This window comes from Cynoglossus semilaevis, chromosome 16, assembly GCF_000523025.1.
Source record: "Cynoglossus semilaevis isolate Cse_v1.0 chromosome 16, Cse_v1.0, whole genome shotgun sequence".
Lineage (NCBI taxonomy): Eukaryota > Metazoa > Chordata > Actinopteri > Pleuronectiformes > Cynoglossidae > Cynoglossus > Cynoglossus semilaevis.
The window spans coordinates 14004546-14026347 of NC_024322.1; the positions used below are offsets into that span (position 1 = coordinate 14004546).

Genomic DNA, 21802 nt, shown 5'->3' on the forward strand with positions numbered 1-21802 from the left:
TTATTTCACTGTCAGTGATTCGAAAGAGACATTTTTCTTTGTGTTTGGTGCGTTGACAGGAAGGATGATTAAAGGCACTGATGCTCATATGACGCATATCGTCAGGCCGAGGTTTGTGCAGACCAGTTAATCTAAAATGTGTGTTTGAGAAAAAAAAAAGAAGTTGGGCAGTCATAAGTAAGGGCGTAACTCTTTGTGAAATCAGTTACTTTTTCAAAGCGTTACATCCTTTTGCAGATAATTCCACCGTCCATCCACTTGCGATTGTTCTAAAACATGGTAAATATGTTATTTGCACACACTGCGGGAAGGAGTTTTCACTGAAGCACCTCAGGCTCAAAATACCACCTTAACAACCAGTGTGTGCGTTTGTCTTTAACGATGAAATGGCAAGACAATATGTTGCCATGCTGACGTATCTCGATTCATCGTGTTGAATGATTAATCATTATTTATGATTGTTAACGATCATGATTAATCGTGATGCATAATGATCACGATTAATCATGACTACACGTGATTTGTCATCCACAGCGACCACTGTGATTAAGCAGATTCATATTTTTAATTGTGTGACAGCCTTTAAAAAAAAAAAAAAGAAAGAAAAAGAAAAATCAAAGCCCAGTCTTGTTCTGAACTTATTTTCATCTTGTTTCCTCACTTCACGGTGAACTTCACATCAGTCACTCCAACCAGGTCACAGTCATTACAGGCTGACGCTCCTCTGTTCTGACACTCGTCTGACAAGGCGACAGCATCAATGGCATTAAAATGAAGTCTTTCTTACTTTGTGACAGCGGGCCGACAAAAAAATGTCACAAAGTCAAAAAGTTCTACGTCGTCTCCACATCAGAGCATAAATAATGAAGACCATAAGTCGACTGCGGTGATATATTAACTCTCAGAGAAAATAGGACAATGTGTAACTTTTATATATATTACTTTATGCTGCGGTGCGTTTGATAAAACGTCACGTGTTTATGACAGGTACAGGGACATTCACCTCTAAACACAAAAATACAAAAACAGTTCCAACAACTGTACCATGTATGGGACAAATCTCAAACACTTCATTTTTTATATATTATTTTTTCTTTTCCTAAAAACTAAAAGAACGGCCTCACTAATGTCCTTCATGAAAACACTTTAAAAAAACAATTTCAACCATTAAAATACCAAACAATAAATATACCTGTAACAGCTGTTAATAGTGTATTTGACTGGTGTATTTGTACGCACAAATTTTTAGCCTCTGTTTCGTTAATTGTCTCAGGCTCACTTTTCAATATGTTATTTAAATATTTTAGTATTTTGGATTTTTGAAAGAATAAATAATAAATAATCAGTAGAAAATGTGTTTTAAGGCGCAGGTTAGCCGCGTACCTTTACATAGAAGTATTTTCAAAATTATTTGACGCAAGAATGTAATTGTGAAGTACTCATATTTGTACTTCATTCATCCAAAATGCTGCACTTTGTTTAATCTCTTAGTTTAGATCAGTGATAAACACGATCACATTTGTAACTCAATTCACAGACTAAGGCACTCAAACTGTGTTATTGGCACCCCCTTCTGGCAGGTGTGTGTCAACATTCTTTTTTTCTATTGCTGTAATTTTCTCACTTCACATACTTCATTGTCTGCTCTAAATGCATCGTACTAGAGGTGACGAGGGGTCTTAAACTGTGCTAATAGCACCCCCGTCAGGCACTTTGAAGTAACTGCAACCTCTGTAACCAAAATTTCTGAGCACACATTTCTCTTTTGCTGTAATTTTGTGACGACACCTGTTGCATTTTCTGCTCTGAATGCATTGTTGTAGAAGTAAATACTTTGTCCGTGATGAAGGAATCGAATGTTAGCGGACACAAACATTCGTTTTCTCCCGGATCCTGAAGCTACGTCATCGGTCGTTGCACTTTACCCATCTGTGTTATGTAGTGAGGACTGATCTTGGTCAGACTGGAGCTGAGGTTCAGGCTGGTTTTAACCCGTTTCTCCCGTTGGCGTCTGTTGCAGAACCAGACTCGGACCACTTCCTTCTCCAGGTGGAGGCCTTTGGCTATCCTGGCTATTTCTTGAGATGACGGTTTACTTTTCTCCACAAAGCTGTGCTCCAGAGCCTCCTTTGCTCCCAGGCTGTAGTGTTAAACCAGAGCACACACACACACACACACATTAGTTTCTGCCTCATTACCAAACAGCACTTGTTTCACCGTGACATGGATTTGTAGCAGAGAAGGTCTTTGTGGAAGTTTGGCCCTCACCTGATGGTGGTTCTCCTTTTTCTCTTCCTCTCATTAACTCCAACTTTGTCGTTGTACAGGGCTGCAGGGGGGGGGGGGGGGGGGGGGGGGAAAGGGAGGGGAGGGAGAAATGTGTTATTTTGTTGTGTAGTAGGGACAAAAAAACAACATGGAGCGACTCACTCACTGATTTTAACAACACAACATTAACCATAATTTACCTGTAGAAACAAAGGATTTCATTTCATTTTGGTATAAAACATAATTAAGGATTATTAGTCCTTTTCATTTTGGTGTAAAACATAATTAAGGATTATTTGTCCTGGGTTTTAGTGTTTAATTGACTGACATTTAAAAAAAATCACCTAACAGCTTAGGAAGAGTTTATTATTATTTTCTTGAGGTAATAAGGCACATTTGTGACCTCTGCTATTGATAGACACACTCTTCATTTAGAAGATTCAATATCTCAGAACGCAAATTCCCAAGCGGCCAATCACAGTGGAGCAACTAATTGCATTTTGAACATGCAGACGTCACCTGCTGAAGTTTAAACTTAATTCTAGAAAAGAGAGAAAAGGCAGATTTTAAGTGATGTAAATTAACGTGTCTTTGTTTCAGTGAAGCACCTCAGGCTTCAAATACCACCTGAACAAACGGCATCATTTTTCCAGGACGTTATCGTCATAGTGTAAATGGAGTTCTTGAGGCAACTGTTTTTGATAAAGTTGGTGCTAAATGTTGCTCAAACAATGGTCCAAACCGGTGATTAAAAGAACACACCCTGCTCATTATGATAAAAGTGAAACATCTGAAGACTTTTAGAGGAGTGAAGTGAAGACACTCACCACCAGCCAGCTCCGCTTCGTTCAGCCATTTTGCCAGAATGGCCTTGAGTTTGCAGGCGTTCTTGAAGCTCAGCTGCAAATTCTCGAAGCGGCAGATGGTGGTCTGGCTGAACTCTGAGCCGTGCACGGCTGCAAGGGCCTCGCCCACGTTAGTCTGCGTGTAGCCTGCAGGTCGAAATGACAACAGAAAGGCTTGTCAATAAACCGTTGGCAGGTTGGTGCCCACGTAGTAACGGATGTATCTGTAATCTTAGGACAAGCTGTCATTTTGGTCCCTTATGATTTGAATATAATCGGTTGATAATCAATTTTATTTCTCACTATTTTAACATTCGGAGTTCCTCAAAGCTCCAATTTGGGCCCCACACTTTTTTCTAAATTTCACACCTTGCAGTTCAAAACATCTCTTGTCACTGTTTTGCAGGACATGCCTACATTCCTTGACTATTCGTGGGGCACATTACTGTTTTGCAGTTCATGACTACATTCCTTGACTATTCGTGGGGCACGATACAAACAGTAGGTAAATAAGAGGCTTTTTTGGTTACATCGCACGTTACCGTGACTAACTAGCTAAGCAAACCGTACCTAGCTTTATCCTGCGTATTTTAAAATCGTTGGCAAACATCTCCAGCTCTTGTATCTGCTGGGAATCCATGGCGGGCACGTCTTCGACGTCCCGTATGCCCTTCCTTAGGGTGTCGGTTTTCAACTCTCCAACAGAGGGCCCCCCGGGGGTGTCGTCGGTCGACAGGATCGCCGGAGGCAGTGAAGAGAATCCATGGCTTAATGCACAGGGACCGTTACTCAGACTGTGATCGGGAAACTTGTACAAGCAGGGAGTGAGGGAACCTGGAGGAGAGAAGGGGTAGAACGGAAGAAAATTAGAGGGAAATGACCCGGTCAGAGACGCAATCGAGACCCTCGGGTTGGCCACGAATTCCCTCATGTCCAGCCAGAGCCTTATTATAAGAACAAAGAAAGTTTCAACATGTAACTGTGAGATTCTCCAAACCAGAGGGAACAAAGAGTGCCTTTGTGTTTGTCTACGTCTCAGCTAGAACAGAGAGAGCGTGCCGTCTTTCATATGAGGAATTGAACCGCTTTTTAATATGAGATTTTAAGAAAAACATTTTTTTTAAACCATTCAAACAAAAGTCTGCGTCATACCCCAAAGGTTGAATATATTATTTGAATTAGTGAAAGGTCACAGGTGCAAGGATTCACGGTGCGTTCCCCGCCATGAAAAAAAAAATCTAACATTTTGCTTTGTCTGTGGGGTCACGGTATTTTGTGACACAAGAGTTGATTTGAATGGTGTAAGGAATGCTGAGATGAGACGTCGAACACAAAAATCCTTGTCCTTGTCTTCACTGTTGCTATGCAACAGGGGGTTTTGAAACTCTTTATTCAACAGAAATGCTATATTCTACCGTGCTGTGTGTATGTGATCTGGTACGTTTGTTGTATACATCAGCTGTACCTCTGTATACCCAGAGAGAGGGGGAGCTCTTGGCTGTTTCTACAGGTAGCTGCTGCTACTAAAATGCGGTGAAGTTGATGTTAATGATTATTCTGCTCATTTTGTGAGTAATGATGACTGATTAGTGCCAGAATACCAGATGGTGGGTGAGATCATTGTGATGGGGAAGACAATGGTCCCCGGTGAGTCATCACAGTACACCATCACTTCACCTAAACATCCGAATTAACCACTTCATCAAGTTCATCAACCCAGAGAGCAGAGCTGCCACTGACACCTCTGCAGCCGAGATGTCAAAATAAATAAACAAAAACAAAAACAATGCAACACCCCCCTTTTGTGTTTGTGGGGTTACAGTGCAAACCTAACAATCAGGAAGTTAAGGGGTAGCGACAGCGTGATTTAAAAAAAATATATCTGCAGCGCCCCCTTCTGTTAGTTAGGGCTACTTGTTGAGAGATTTAATGACCATTTCCTAGCTCGTAGATTGCATGCAGTTGGACGTCGTTTTGTCATATGAGATGGTTTATATGCAGGGTTTCAATATCCTGACGGTTGGGTAAATATCCTGAGGGAAATCAGTGGGCAATAAAACAAAGGTTCCATCATTGACTTTGCTCAAAAACGCTGATTTATCTCCGCCCGGCCAATAACAGCAGACAGCCAGCTCTCAACTGCTCACCTCGTGCTGCAGCCGCAGCAGCAGCCGCAGCAGCAGCAGCAGCAGCAGCAGCAGCAGCAGCAGGCGCAGCAGAGCCACATGACGTTTTCCCATCCTCCCTCGGCTTCCCTTTATCTGTAACGCTAACACACAGGAGCTAAATGTTTTCTGACAACAAAGTGTTAGCTCTGCCTCCCTCTGGTTCTCTCTGGAGGAATACTGCAGTAGAAATACGGAAAGGCAATCATGGCCTCTTTCAATTTCCTTCTGTGCAGCAGTTTGGCTTCCGATGTGGATTTTTTTTAAATTTTTTTTTTTAAAGATGCTTTTATGTTGGGTTGAGTCAATGCTTCATCTACAAGACAAAGTAACTGATCTGTGCGTCACAGAGGTCAGGGTCCAGGTATAAGAAAAATGTAGGGACAAATATGGTGGTGTGTATTGTAGCCAGTAGCTGCTGGTGTATTAACTTATTTGACCGACCTTTTGTCACAGGTCACTGTTTCAAACGTGTCACTCACTCCCTCCTCTGGAGTGTTTTAGAACTTCACGACTCTTAGTTATTGATTTTTTTTTTCCACTTAGGTGACTGGTATTCAAAACGTACGTGTACCACGACTGGTACAGACAGTCGGCTCCCTCTAGTGGTATATATATAGTTATACGTATACAGAATTTGAAATAGTTTAAGGCTTAGGACAAGAGGCCTACCAGTGTGTGCACATTTAGCTTCATATGTGCTGGCTCAGGCATGGGCAAACTATGGCCCGGGGGCCAGATACGGCCCCTATTTTGATCCAGCTCGCCAAACTTGTCCAAATGATGTTATTCATTAATATTACTGTTGATGTACGATTAGGGTCAAATTTCCAGGTATTTCTATAGGATACGTTCCTGTGCCACCGTGTGTTTGTGCCTCTGACAGACGTGTCAGCAGCTTAAGCACAGATGGAATAAACAGACCGGGTTCATTTTCACTCTGATTTTCCACTCCACTGCTGATTCCTTGGGCTGAAAACAGACTGATGTGATAAAAGCGGCTAAAATCTCCATTTATCTGGAAGGAATAATTGATATTCACTGTGGTTTCACCAAGTGACACTTTTCCCATTTCATTTGTCGTCGCCTCCACTGATAGAATCGGCTCTAAAAAATGAAAGTGGCGAATTTCAAATCTGACCCCAGCCTTCACAGAACGGAGTGTGTTTGATGCCAGAAACTTAAATCTGAACTTTGTTGTCATTTATACTTTTTAAAAAAATCTTTTTTTGTATCGATTTCGGCCGTCGTTTTTAATGCTTTTTGCAGACGGAGGCTGCAGCGACAGTTGATCTCACATTTTTTGGTCATATTTTTTTTATCCAGCCCATGATGAGCACAGAGCCTGGGTTCATTAAAGTGGAGGAGGGTCCACTGCAGCAGCTCAGTGCTGGAGTGGATCAAATCCAACTTCTTCACCGTCAGTCTATTAAAAGACACAATCTTACCTCCTCTGCTAATGCTAATTGTCCTGTGCCACCAGGGCTGCACTTCAGGTCACATTTGGGTTTCTTTCACCAAGCAGTGCATCAGAAAATACCCCCCCCCCACCCCCTCCCTCTCTCTCTCTCTCCGACCTCTCGGAGCTTATTGTTCGCCTGTCGTCCTTAATTCCTGTTATTCACCTGTGCACAGAACGGCTTCGGAGGGATATTCTGTCTGACAGACGGATTTTCTTTTCATCCACGTTTTTTAAGGCTGCGTCTGAGTCACAACAAAATTACAGCGCGATGGCCTGACACTGAGGAGAGACACCTTTGATCCCACATGGCACAAAAAAACAAAAACAACTATGACTGTCACCAAAATTTCAGACCTTTGATATGTTACCGTCGCTTTGTCCAAGTGTCTTTTTTACATTTTATATATTTTTGTTATTGGTTTTTGTGTTTAAGCTACAGTCTGGTCGAGTTTATTTATTCGAAATAATCAAAATTCAGACGTTGCATGGTGGGGTTGTGGGTTTGATTCCACACTTGATAGGACATATGGTCCACCCCAGCTGCAATGGATCATTGTTTCCCAAACACTGGGTCTCGACCCTCAGGTGGGTCGCAAGAGGTTTTTTTTGGGAAGTCTCGCATCATGTTGCCCAGGAGTTTACGAATAATGTCTATTGACTTGGGTCGCAAAGGTTTGTGATTTTTAAAATATGGGTCCCCAGAAAAGTTAGGGAAACTGGTTTAGAATATGTATCACTAAAGCTACCGCTAGTTTTTGGACTAAACTACAATACCAATTTATTTTCCTACATCCATAGAATACCCTTGTATATGGGTCAAACTTTCAAACACAATAAGATGTAAGTCTCTAAAATGCCTAGATGGCCAAACCATAGTACTGCACAGTGTCAAGTGCTCGGAGTGGTCATCAGGACTAGTACACATTAATCGCAGTTTTTTACTCGTTTGGACGATAAAAAAACAAAACTTAAATCCTTGGAAAAAAACATCTGCCCTTTTTGCATTTTTTTTTTCTTACACCCACCGCAGCCGACCGGCTGCTGCAATAACTGCTTAATAAAAGCAATAAATCTAGCATACAATGAACCGACTCCTCATGTGAGCGTCAGAGTGAAATATTGCGAGAAGATAAAATCAAATCATCGAAGCCGCCTTCCATTAAATTAGGAGGTGAATGTGTGATACATTACACCAAACCACACACTCGCACCTGTTTATGTAAAAACAGGCGAGAAAAAAAATTCCCTGGTGTCAACATTCCTAGTGGCAGTAATTATGTATTTACACCTGTCGGTGGTTCTGGACTGTTTTGTTAAAGAGTGGAATGAATGAATGATCCAGGCGTCGGTTCAGGAAAATCAAGTTTGAAGTGGACTCCAACGTGTGTTTTTTGTTTCAGTTAGCGATGCGGAATGCTAATGTATGTGTGCATTTATTACCTTGGAGGGAGTTAGCAGCGCTCACCATGTTTGGGTGAGGAACACCGCAGGTCTGCAGGATACATGTCTGAGAGATGCTGGCAGAGAGCATCTCCTGAGCTGCAGCGGGGGAGACGGAGGGGGGGGGGGGGGGGGGGGGGGAAATGTTTTATTATCAGCTTCATATTCGTCAGTGAGACAGTACACACAAACGAACACATGCATGTGAATGTGATCGATTCGAGCTAAAGGCTAATTTCCATTGCTAGCCCCCTTTGGCGAGGTAATTTAATCACATGCAGGACAAATACTGTGATAGATACACAGTTCATGTTATAGTACATTATTCTATGCTGCACAATGCACTTTTTGTTTTCATGCAAATAAGTTGCATTTTAAATCCCCACAATGCAAAAGTGGTTTGTGCTTGTGCCTTACACAAAGGGGGTTGATGGTTCAATTCCCATCAGTAGCTGATCACTCGGATTGGTTCCAATACAGGTTATTTTTTTTTTAGTGTGGTGATTAATTGCTCGTGCAAAAGTAAATAATGCAAATTTTGACCAATGAAATCCCTCGGTTTCCCCCAGCTTCTGCCTCTGGTCACAGATGAACAAATACCTGGGCTTCTCACCTGCCATCATACCGTAGGTGGCCTGCTGGTTGCTGTAGTGACAGGGGGTGACTGGGTAATGAAGGCCGGGGGGGCTGTTCCCCAGAGCGTTGCCGAGGGAGGTCGGGGACAGATGCATGTGGGAGCGTTTGGACGTCTGACCCAGGGACAGTCCAGACGAGACTGGTGAGCACAAGAGAAAAATACAACGTGATCAAAGAGCTAAACAAGAGGACAGAGGTCCTAAATAGGTGGTCTGTGAACCCCAGGGGGGTTCAGAGGTACGGCGGTGAGGTCCTGGAGTTTTTAGTAGATCGTACAATTTAAAAAATATATATAAATGATTATTAATAGAGAGAGAGAGAGAGAGAGAGTAAAATACATATATACATACATATATGTATCCCTTTGGCCCTGTCTGACTATATGTACATATTTTTTTGATGTATATATGTATATATACATCTAAAAAACATATACATACATACATGTATATATAAATATATGTATATATGTACATATACATCTAAAAATAAATAAAAATAAATACATATATACATATATGTATATATATATATATATAAATATATATTTGTAAACCTTAAAATTGTAAAGAATACCATAAAAAAAGCAACTTTTATCACCATAATGTATGAACCAAACATTAATTGTCTAAACTGGACGATGAAGAAAAGATTCTTTAATTTTGAATTATATTTCTGATCAAGGCCTGTCAGAGAGATACCGTTTGGCTCCGAGCTGCTTAATTAAAAATAAGCTAATTGTTGTTTTAGGGGGAGTTTTTTTTTTTTTTGGGGAGATTTTGGTAGTGGTCCGGGAAAACAAAACAAAACAAAACAAAAAAAATCTCCTGTCAGTGGATTTTTCTTTGTTTGTAATAAATCCAGGAGGAAAATCAAGCATTCAGACGCTGTGTCAAAGTCTGAAGAGTTTGGTTTTTAACAGATGCACCAGTGAAGGAAGCACTTCCCTCTGAAGACCGCGCTCGGCGGTGAGCGGCTAATGCTCTTTTCTGGCCTTAAGTGAATCTGAATACAGTTGAACGTCGTTCCGTCCATGTCCTCGGCTAATTACAAAATTATTCATTTATTCATCTTTTAATGCAGCTTGGTGTTCACTCCCAGCACTAATGTATTCTCACTGCTGTTGGTGAGATTACGTATTCTCAGCCGGCGCGGTTTCGTCCACACGGGTCAAGATTTGACTGAGGTTCCCGTCCTTGGTGAGTGCGCGGTGAAGGATACGGTTAAAAACGCGGTGCTTCAAAATGATTCGTGCAAAAAATAGTGAGAATTTAATTATACATTTAATTATTGATTAAAAAATGTTCCTATCTGTCAACTTAATATTCTGTATAATAACAATTGTCTGCTCCTTCATTAACGAGTGAATCATTATCTGAGCAGTGAATCAGTTCAACCTACATATGATCAAACCTCTGATGATCTTTAAACGAGTCTATGATTAAAGTTCAACTCGGCCAAACCCTGGTCTCCTCTGAACAACAACAATCAGCAGGCCTTTATACACAGATATACAGAGGAAGTGCCCCCCCCCCTCTGGTCCCCTCCTCCCCCACAGGAGCTCTATGGAGAAGAAGACCTCAGGGATTGTAACATAATGATAACATAACCTCAAAGCGATTATGCGCTGAGTACAGACAGCTGGGCCGACCCAGCTGATTACATACATTTACATAATGTGGATCAGATTTGAATAAATACATTTTTTCAATTCACTCCGACCTCTTTGCAGCCAGAGAGCACAACCCGAGGAGGCAACACTCGGCGCTCGCAAAGCGCAATCGGGTCACTTGTGCATCTATAAGTGGAGCTCGTCGTCCTGTGACTCCAGTCACGTGACTCGGACGGGCCGCTCCTGTAACGCTGTCATTAAAGGTGGAAACAGAAAGAATTCGACGGTCGTGTCGGGATGCAGTCACGCTGGCTTACCTGCAGATACCATGCTGTGGGCGTGTGAGACGCCGGGAGGTGGACAGTCAGAGGCCGCGCTGTGGTGCATGAGGATGGGTAACGTGTTCTCTCCGGCCAGTGGAGCGAAGGAGTCGGTGTTGAACGCCTGACAGGCCATTTCTTCCCCGGGCCCGATCTCAGCGGTGCGAAAAGATGTGACGTCTCGTCTCTGCTTACCTTCGTGTTCCTATTTCCTCTAGTTTCCCGTCATTACTCTGAAGTTCTTTCTCGTCCGGAAGAAAACTGTTAAATATCACTTGTTAGCTAGAACTTTAGCCTTGGTTTCTTTCAGGTTTTTTTTCAGTTTGAAACAGGTCGACTCTCTCGGCTAAGATTCTCAGTGTTGAGCTAAAGTTTGAGATATGATACGGGATTCACACTGGTCTGTGTTTGATACGCTTGTCATCAAAATCCCTCAAACCGAGGGTTTTCGCCGACCGCTGTCGTCTACTGCTGGTATTTATATCCTACCCGTCTGGTCCTAACCACCCCTCTCAGCACGTCCTATCAGGCTGCTCGCCCCCCACCTTCCAACCCTAATGTCAGTGTTGTTATTACCTGTGTTTGTCCTACCTGCGTTCTTCCCGGCCCACTTCCAAATCCAGGATTAGGGTAGAGAGCCAGCTGAGAAACCCGATCTCTTCCTTTTTTCTTGTTATCTCTCCGTCCCTCTGCCTGATTACAGGTTGGTATTGTGGAGGAAAAAAGAAACGAACACTTCAATCACATCAGACTAATTGTCTGGCTTTGTTTTACAGACGGCCGAGGAAAAGGAGTTAAATTAAAAGTACAGTCGTCCCTGGCTGTGTCGCAGTTCGGCTGTCGCGCCCTCAGTGCGTCGCGTCGCGGGTTTTTAATATTTTAAATGTATTCTTGTATTGCGGATTTTTTGCTCTATCGCAGGTTTTTGCGTTATACAAAAAATTCAAAATTTTGTAACACGTACATACAGGATATTTCAAGAAATAACCTGTACATATGGGTAAACTCGATTTGTGAAAGTATCGTTAATTTTTTTTGCCATATTTCACGTCCTAAAAGGTTAATAAAGGGTTAATATTTATATGTGAATAATATAACAACTATCGCATCTCTACGATGCAATTGTGGGCGTGTGAGACGCCGGGAGGTGGACAGTCAGAGGCCGCGCTGTGGTGCATGAGGATGGGTAACGTGTTCTCTCCGGCCAGTGGAGCGAAGGAGTCGGTGTTGAACGCCTGACAGGCCATTTCTTCCCCGGGCCCGATCTCAGCGGTGCGAAAAGATGTGACGTCTCGTCTCTGCTTACCTTCGTGTTCCTATTTCCTCTAGTTTCCCGTCATTACTCTGAAGTTCTTTCTCGTCCGGAAGAAAACTGTTAAATATCACTTGTTAGCTAGAACTTTAGCCTTGGTTTCTTTCAGTTTTTTTTTCAGTTTGAAACAGGTCGACTCTCTCGGCTAAGATTCTCAGTGTTGAGCTAAAGTTTGAGATATGATACGGGATTCACACGGGTCTGTGTTTGATACGCTTGTCATCAAAATCCCTCAAACCCAGGGTTTTCGCCGACCGCTGTCGTCTACTGCTGGTATTTATATCCTACCCGTCTGGTCCTAACCACCCCTCTCAGCACGTCCTATCAGGCTGCTCGCCCCCCACCTTCCAACCCTAATGTCAGTGTTGTTATTACCTGTGTTTGTCCTACCTGCGTTCTTCCCGGCCCACTTCCAAATCCAGGATTAGGGTAGAGAGCCAGCTGAGAAACCCGATCTCTTCCTTTTTTCTTGTTATCTCTCCGTCCCTCTGCCTGATTACAGGTTGGTATTGTGGAGGAAAAAAGAAACGAACACTTCAATCACATCAGACTAATTGTCTGGCTTTGTTTTACAGACGGCCGAGGAAAAGGAGTTAAATTAAAAGTACAGTCGTCCCCGGCTGTGTCGCAGTTCGGCTGTCGCGCCCTCAGTGCGTCGCGTCGCGGGTTTTTAATATTTTAAATGTATTCTTGTATTGCGGATTTTTTGCTCTATCGCAGGTTTTTGCGTTATACAAAAAATTCAAAATTTTGTAACACGTACATACAGGATATTTCAAGAAATAACCTGTACATATGGGTAAACTCGATTTGTGAAAGTATCGTTAATTTTTTTTGCCATATTTCACGTCCTAAAAGGTTAATAAAGGGTTAATATTTATATGTGAATAATATAACAACTATCGCATCTCTACGATGCAATTTCTTCGCCTATCGTAACTCAATGTTTCCTCGTATCTCGAGGAAAATCTTGCAGAAGTTGCTTATACGTAATTTGGAGAACTCTATTTATAGAAGTATTTCGGAGTCGCTCGTATCTTGAAGCTCCACTGTATCGCCGTGAACATGTTTATTCTGAAAAGCCCTGTATTTAGAAATCCTTGCTCCAAATAATATGCTTAAAATATGGTGAAATACTGTGAGATTTTCATAAGTTCCGTCTCAGCCTGCATGTTTACCCCGGAGCACTGCTCGGTGAACTCAATTCTGAAGACACGGAGCTGAAATTCCCCGCAGGAAAAGCTGGGTCTAAATTGGCTTGTTTTTTTTTATTTTTTGTGCAGAATGACTGAGTTTGACCTGCAGGTAAGAGGCGCTGCTTTGAGCCCGCAGCCAAAAGCTGCTGTCACAGTTTCTCAGAGTGAGTGGAAGAAAAACAGTACCATTGTTCAGGAACGCTGGCCACATTGTGTCCAACGCAGAGTGCCCCGGGTAGAGACAACAGGTCTCTTCAGGAGGGATCATGGTTAATCCAAGAAGCGTGGCCACATGTACACCCTGTTGTGTCTGTTTGTGTTTATGTTTATCCCGGCCTGTGCTGGGAGTATTGTGAGTATATGTAGGTGGGCAGCAGGTGAAAAATAGCTTGTGGGTGGCAGACACGACGTGACTTGCACAAGCAAAAAAAAAAAAAAAAAAAGATGAACATGAGGAAAGCTTCTCTTTCTCCTCTTTTCAATTCTATCATTTCTTACTGTTTAGGTCAGGGGTCAAGATGACTTTACCCAGGGCCACATCGGCATCATCACTGCCCTCGTTTCTATTCTTTCATTTGGATATTGAATATTGACATAGAAACAAATGTCTGCAAACAGCCCTGCAGGGGGCGCATACTGAAAAACATACTGTAAAAGCGTGATTACATGATGACACACATGTAGATACAATACATTGGATTTGTTACTTTATCTAATTCACCAAAACAATAAAAAATTATATTGGACGTGGAATGACTTGATGATCCAGATCATGGTCCGCGAGCCTTGGGTTTGACACTTGCGGTTTAGGGACAACTTAAGTCATTTCCAAGCAATTATTTCAAACTTTGCCACTCGGGTGGACAATAAAACCTCAATTCAAATCCAATAAGTGGAAACATGGAGTGACTCGTCCCAATTCCCAGTCATGGTGATAGATGTGAATCCTGAATCAGATCTTTGATTAAAAAGAGTCAACGAGCCTCAGCGCTGATAATGAAAGTCTTTGTGACAAATAAGCGAGGAAATCACAATGGACTTTGACAAATCCCATTTCATCCTTTTCAAGGCTCAAAGTAAACAAAACAAAGCTGCGATGCTAAGGAGGAAGTCAGATCTAATGCCGTGTGACAAGAAAAAAAACAACAACAAAAAAACGCAGCAACACAAGTTTCATCAAACATTTTCTCTCTCTCTCTCTCTCTCTCTCTCTTCCCTCTTTACAGCCAATGACTCCCACTCAGGCTACACACCATCTACCCAGCTGGTCAGTGCAGACTTATTTTCGTACACCAAGACAAAACGACCCATTGTTTAAGAGCGAGCTGTGAGCCACTGTGGAAATTAAAAAAAAAAACCGTAATAAAATAGAAAAGTCTGTCAAAAATAATGTCGAACAACAATGTCGTCAAATTAGGCAGAACTGTTTGTGGATGGATTTTCATTTACATTTTTACATCATATTCAGTGACAAATGTGCAGCTCAGCAGCTGCTGCGTGACTCCCTGCCGTGTTGACTCCAGGCTGACACAACAGTAAACAACGAGTGACGGCACAGACACAGAGAAAACCCTTTCATGAGATCAAATCCAGCCCGGCTTCAAATGTTTTAAAAGTGTGAGTTAAACCGACAAATAAAAATGTCCATGTGTTCAGTAAAAGGCAACTGTTGTCAACTTTATATGGAACGTAACAACTGTTGGCTGGAAAACCATGTTTGGTTATTGGGTCTGAACAAGTTTATTCAATTACTGCAAAAAATCTGTGTTTGTCAATGCAACAGTGAACAATGACATACCCTTCCACTAGGTGGCAGCTGCAGGATATAAAGCAAAAAAAAAGAAAAAAAAAAAAAGAAGAGGGGCAGATTGTAGGCTATTTCAGAATTTTGTGTTTTTCTTGAATTCCTGCGATCACATCATCAGTGTTCAACTAAACAGGCACCGGTTTCATACTAAGTGATATTTTCTTTCAGTATTTTTTCTTATTATCAAAACACAAATTCACGCTAATTATTTACACTGAGTGACACATTTTTCTTCCTTTGGTTGTTGAGTAATTGGTGGTTTGTCTGTCTGCACTAATGCTGCCCTCTGTGGGGATTTTCTGAAAATGAAAAATATATATTTTTAACAATTGAAACAAGACACTTATATAATACACCTGTAGATGGCGGAAAAGCAAAATAAACAACAGAGAGCCAAAAGCTAGCTAGCAGATTAGCTTGGCTTAGCAAAGTAACGTTTTTTTTCCCAACATTTTTCAAGACTATTTTTCCAAGATGTTTTCCGAGATGTACAAAAACTCACTGCTGACTAGCCAATCAGTGACTGTCCTGCGTTAATTTCATCACATCCATTCTGAGATCCACTCAAATCCAGTGCACGAATTAAGGTGGTGCACTTGTCCTGTTCTGATTCATCCTGAATAAATATTTTCTTATATTTTTGTTGTCAGATATTTGCTTCGACCGACTCGGTTGTTCTGCTGTGATGTCATGAATACATTCATGAGGAGTCCGAACTATAATTGAGGCAGAAACACAAAACCGTGTGCGTTGTAGAAAGCAGCAGTTCACAAATGTCAGGCCGGTTTAATGAATTCAATTTTGGTTTTTGTTTTTTTTTTTTTGTTTTTTTTTTTTTGGGAAAAGTTCATCAACGTTTTGGAGATGTGACCTGTGATCAAAAAGACTCTCAGACTCTGGAGAGGCCACGTGGATTTTAGGCTAAAAGAATCTGGATTAAAGGCCGAGGGAATGGAAAAGACAACCCTTTCCCATAGATAGACCGGCACACACACACACACACACACACACACACACACACACACACACACACACACACACACACACACATATGACGAGACAATTTAATTAGTGAAAAGACTATGAGTCAAAGGGGTTCCCTAAAGCACCTGTCCTGGATCCTTTGCACACACACATACATGTACTCACTGATGCACACACACACACACACACACTCAGTCAACAGGATGCTTCAATCTTCATATATAGCCTGTTAGCCTTATCGCTAATACGGGCCATAAAGACACATTATATCAGCCATAAGTAAAAGTAGAAACACTTTCTGTCCACACACACACACACACACACATATCCAGGTGGAGCGCAGAGCTGTGACTCATTCTCACAGGTATCAACATACAGTGTCCGTGTGTGTGTGTCCGTGTGTGTGTGTTTATGGTGTGTATTACTTGTGTTTTTGTTTTTTTTTCACTCTGTGGACGTGTTGGGAAAATGTCACGACCTTTAACAACAATTAAAGCAGCAAAGAAACAAAGAAGCCTCACACGTTTAACTTCAAACTGAATTATTTCCTCATTTGCACTTCAGCAAACTGTGAGTGTGTGTGTGAGTGTGTGTGTGTGTGACAGCAGAGCAGCAACAAAACTAGAATGTAAAGAAGTGTAAAGTCCACTCCAAGAAAAACCTCAGAACTGCTCCGCTGGTCTGAGAAGAAACTGTTTTGTGACCAGACGTCAGTGGAGAAACGTGGTTTTTTTCTAACGTTTGTGTTTGTTTTCCTGACGTTGCTGACTGTGGTCTGTGGATCGTGACTTCACAAAACTCCTCCTCCGGTCGCTCACTGTTTAGCAGAGGTTTACTTGTTAATATACAGCACTGTTTCCCAACATATTCTGAGCCACATCATCAAAAATATATGTAATGAAATATAATAATCTTCTAGTTTAAATGACCTCATAATTGACTAAAATCTCATACAGTTTAGTTGAAGACGACTCTGATTTACTGGCAGGAATTGAAGAAAGACACTCACAAAGATCTTTTTTTTTTAGTTTTTATAGCCATCTGCTGCCACCTAGGTGTGAGGTATTTAATTGTTGTAATAAATAAATAACAAGTTTTCAGGCAAGTAAGTGAGCAATAAACAAATAACAAGTTTTCAGGCAAGTAAGTGAAGTTGGATATTTTTTCCACTACACACCTATTGATCTCTGACGGTACAGTAGTGTGCCGCGAACCAGGGGTTGGGAATCACTGTTATAGAATGTAGTTTCTTGATGCAACCATGCTATTTTAATGAATGGTATCATTATTGTGGTATGATGAACATCCATCCATCATCCATCATCCATCGTCAATCATCCATCATCCATCATCAATCATCCATCATCCATCATCCATCTTTGTAGCCACTGCATGTGTTTCATTTCTTCTGTACGACGTACTTTCTGCGTGTTAAGTTTAAATCACTGTGATATTGCACCATTTTTTTTTTTTTTGTCAATTCACTCTTTTCGGCCCTGAAAGGAAAACTGTTTCTGAGGACTCAAGTGTGGAGCAGAAAATACGGCGTGAAGTTAAGAAGTCAAAGATCCCCCAGAGCCAAGAAAAGTGAGTTTAGTGCAGCCTTGTGCTGTTACTTTTTTTTTTTTTTTTTTTGGGAGAATTTCAAGAGAAAGAATGTTGCTGTTGAATGTGGGTGTTTGTGTTTCCTTATTTATACACAGAACTTTTGTATGTTTGGATTTGTGCCATTTAGGCTTAAAAAAAAGCCTTTAAAAAAATGTGACTTCTATAGACTCTGGGACGTCAATGTAAACCATCAAATCTTATATAAAATACAGAAACTCTTCTGTTTATCTTCTTCTTCTTCTTCTTCTTCTTCTTTTTTTGATCCTTGTACTCATTCATTATGCAGGGCCGGCGGGTGAGTGAGGTTTGTTTTATGTTTGAATGCATCACCTCAGAGGTCAGGTCTCCTGATGAATATCAAGCGGACCTTATGCGGCACTCCGACCGCCATCTGCCCAGAGCTACGCCTGACTCCACTTGTACGGGACAAACACCACCCAAACACGTCTGATGCAGCTAATTTCATCAACATATTCAAAACCCCCGCTGAGAACGGCCAACGTTAATGGTTCCGTAGGAGGAGGAAACCAGAGCAGGTTCTGCCGCTCTCCTGGTCTCGGCTTGATTGTTATCTTCTCCTCCATTAGGTGGATGTCAGCATCGAACCTTCTCATTTGTTTAAATAACACACATGTCGTGTACAGTTCAGTGGAGTTTTATTTGCGTTGACGGTTATGATACTTTCCGAAAAGGTCAAATTTTTGTCATTTTGTTCATTTGATTTGGCTTATTTTTTTCCTAATTTGAATGTATTTCTCCTGCAGACCTGAACAAAAAAATGTTTCCGATTCACTAATATAACATTTAATGATCAATAATCAATTGGGTTTTTTTAAACAAGCTAGAGGTCTGTGTAATATTCTCACTACGAGATAAAAAAGAAAAACTAAATTTGTCCCATAGTGGGGGCGTCTGTGGCCCTGATTGGGGCCGCACCCCCAATTTTGGGAACCACCAGGCTAAGGCTAGATAATTTGTGGACTAAAACTAAAATACATCTGTATGGACTGATGGGAATTTCTGCTGCAAATGAAATCACAAAACGCATTATTTCCCAAAGACTGGGTCGCGACCCTCAGGTCGGTCGCAAGAGATTTTTTTTTGGGTCGTCTCGCATCATGTTTCCCAGGAGTTTACGAATAATGTCTATCGACTTGTGTCGCGAAGGTTTGTGACTTTTAAAATATGGGTCGCCAGAAAAAACAGTTCAGGAAACATTGTTTTAAACAACGGTGAGTAAAAATAAAATCTAAATACACAGCCATGCACCGAGGGAGTGGACCGTATCGATCACAAATCACAAGGTGCAGTCGTCCATGACACTGAGTAATAAATCTGTTCAACAAGTTCTTATTTTGTTCTCCAGGAGGTGAAGAGGTCTTTCAGCTCAGCACTAACACACCCTGGTGTCGCTGTCTAATTAAACCAGTAACTAACCTTTAATTAACAGCATCAGCCCTGAGTCAGATTTCACCGGCCGTCCGACTGCACACACACACACACACACTGAGAACAGCACGTCAACATCCAGTCTTAAAAGCAGAAGGATCGACCGTGCTTGTGAACGTCTTCGTGGAAATGCGATAACAACAAGTGACTCAGTGACTCAGCCGCGAAGGTAACGTTTGATAAAAAAAGATAAGACAAAATAACGGGCAAAAACCTGCTGCGGGTCCGGCTGCGAGTTTCTCCCTTTTCCTCGGAATCCAAAAAAAGTCACATTTCACCCTGTGGAGCCGGAGCGGCGGCCGTGGCGTCTGTGAGCCGCGGTGGTTGTGAGCCACACAAACATTATTGAACTTGCTAAATATATTTATTGCACAGCGTGCTGAATGTTTAAAGAGGACTTTGTTTTTTTACAATCAATATACAGTTGTGACTCCAGCTGAGTTTTACTCATCATTTTTCCTCCTCTGGTTCTCCTACACCCCCCCCCCCTCACCCCCCCCCCCCTGTGACAGTTAGGAGATACTGACAGAGGGTGAGGGAGGGGAGGAGGAGGAGGGGGGGGCTGTGGGGACACACACACTGTACGACAGGGTATTAAAAATGAATGGAAACAATAATGAAAGTGACACCTGAATAAAGGTTACACAGCGTTAGACTCAAGACCAAAAAAAAAAAAAAAGTTGTTGACGTCTCCCCTGCTGCTGAGGTGGCATTTAAACCCTGAGAAAACCCAGCGTTCAGTTTTGCCACCAGGAGCATCCTGACAAAACAAAAAAAGAAAACAAAAAAAAAAGAAGAAGAAGAAAGTTTAACATCCTCAGCCTGGCACGCTGAGCACAAACAGTGTTTGAACGACACCGAGTCATCATTCCTTCAGGCTGGAGTGGAACGTGTTACAGTCGAGGAGGAAGTACAACGGTGTTCCTTTGGATTTTAACTGAAGCTTTGTAACTAAAAGGTGATATTTAAGACATTTCTTTTTGTTAAAAAAATTCTAAATAATCAGAAATAACACTTAAAATCTTAATAAAATCTTGTTATTAATGAAAAACAACAGCAATAATAATTCTAATAATTATTATAATAACAATAATCAAACAATAATAAAACATTCTGATTAATCACAGAATCACCAAAAATCTATCAATCAAACAAACAATCAATCTGTGTTTCCTTTGAAATCCAACACATTTCTGTCTTTCTTCTGAATCTTCTCAAAAATATTTTACTTACAAATTGCAAATTAACAAATAAATCATAAGGGACCGTGTGACATCAGGGCTCTCCTGCTCACACTCCCTGACCACCAGGAGGCCACAGAGCTGCAGGTACAAAAGAACAAAACAAAAAACAAAAAAAAAAAACAGGAGCGTCGACAGCAGAGAGAGGATTTTTCCATTCTCATAAAAATCAAATCTCATCCCAAATTTCTACCTCCCAGACTTCACTCTGACTTCCATGCTGTGTTTTCTTTCATGAGCTCAGCTGCTCAGCTCCCGTCGACAGGCACCTGTGAAAAGGTCAAAACCCACAGAAATGGAAGAGAGGAAGAGGAAACACAGAGGCAGTGAGCACGTTGGTTGAATGCAAAATTAAAAAACAAAAAAAAAATCGAACTATATTTGACTATATTTATCACAGTCGGACTGATGGGCCAGTCACCATCATGTGCTGATCCTCATTATGTGTTTTATGCCTGTAACTAACTAACAGCTGTTCACATACTATAAAAAGGTTATATGTCCAGACACAAACTGAGGGAACTCTCCGACAGCACGTGTTCATCCGCCTGTGACGGCGACACTTCAAACCATACAGTCAGATTCAGTCGTAAAAAACTGTTTACACATTCAGTTCTGGTACAAGGACACGGGTGACAGACAGTACAGTGTGATGTGATATAACATGATTCTCCATCTGGTTAACGTAATCTCACATGCTGATTTTTTTTTTTTTTTTTTTTTTTTTTTGTTTCGACCAGTCCTGCTCTTTCTACAGGCAGATGCAAACACCCACTGAGTCGGTGACTCACTTTTATCTCTTAGTTTTTTCACAGTTTTCACACTGGTTGTGATACATTTGCATTATATTCTTATTCTTACCCTCGTTAATTTTATTTATTAACAAAAGTTATCTTTGGTCTACATCTGAAAAAAAGGTCCATGTCTAAAAAATCTTCATCTCAGACAGCATCAAAAATTTAAATTAGTGTCAAAGTTTTCATCTGAGTGAGAGTCACGGAAAACGAACATGCGCTAGCTAGCTACACTCTAGCTTGAAGAGCAGAGATGCTTGATAACAGGTGCAAACCACTCGTGGTGTGTTCAGGTACCATCGGAGACTTGAGAATCCTACGGTTACTGCAATTTTGGTTACGTTTCAGGATAAATAATTAAACTAATTTTAAAAATGTGTTTTTGGTTTCCAGTTTTCTGAGGCATACTATTGCCCCCTGGTGGCCTCCATGGGCGCTGCGGCCCACATTTTGAAAACCACTGTTTTTTTTTTTTTTCCACTCTGTCCAGACCACTCCTCTCGCTTTCCTTCCATACCTCGGAGTTTTATATTTGTGGTTGAACATTCATAAACATCACACCTGCACTTCCACTCTGTCAAATCTACATTTTTTAGCTCCTGAACATTTTATTTGTTGGAGATGTGAACTTTTCAACTTACATTTTCAGTTGAAAAAAAAAAA

General features: G+C 41.3%; 1 protein-coding gene across 2 annotated transcripts; it reads right to left on the bottom strand.

The window, feature by feature from the left end:
- Window positions 1–1083: 1083 nt before the first annotated feature.
- pou1f1 (POU class 1 homeobox 1) lies at window positions 1084–12564 on the bottom strand. 2 transcript variants are annotated; one of them, XM_025064025.1, is made up of 7 exons: window positions 11864–12564; window positions 10829–10833; window positions 8794–8867; window positions 3684–3947; window positions 3096–3260; window positions 2269–2329; window positions 1084–2140 (listed from the first exon to the last, which is right to left on the bottom strand). In XM_025064025.1, the coding sequence occupies exons 1-7, from the start codon at window positions 11993–11995 to the stop codon at window positions 1900–1902; spliced, it is 942 nt and encodes a 313-aa protein (XP_024919793.1). In that variant the 5' UTR covers window positions 11996–12564; the 3' UTR covers window positions 1084–1899. The 2 variants fall into 2 exon arrangements, with proteins under 2 accessions (XP_024919793.1, XP_008327057.1); XM_008328835.3 differs by lacking the exon at window positions 11864–12564 and adding an exon at window positions 8181–8279 and having other exon boundaries at window positions 8794–8955; window positions 10746–11696.
- Window positions 12565–21802: the final 9238 nt, after the last annotated feature.

Bases quoted from the DNA above. Each gene is read 5' to 3' on its own strand.
- pou1f1 (XM_008328835.3), bottom strand. From the start codon at position 10,884: ATGGCCTGTCAGGCGTTCAACACCGACTCCTTCGCTCCACTGGCCGGA. The intron at 3,948-8,180 runs GTAATAAATGCA...TCTCTCCTCCAG, and splicing joins CGCTGCTAACTCCCTCCAAG to GTTCCCTCACTCCCTGCTTG. The intron at 2,141-2,268 runs GTGAGGGCCAAA...TTAACACTACAG, and splicing joins AAAAGGAGAACCACCATCAG to CCTGGGAGCAAAGGAGGCTC.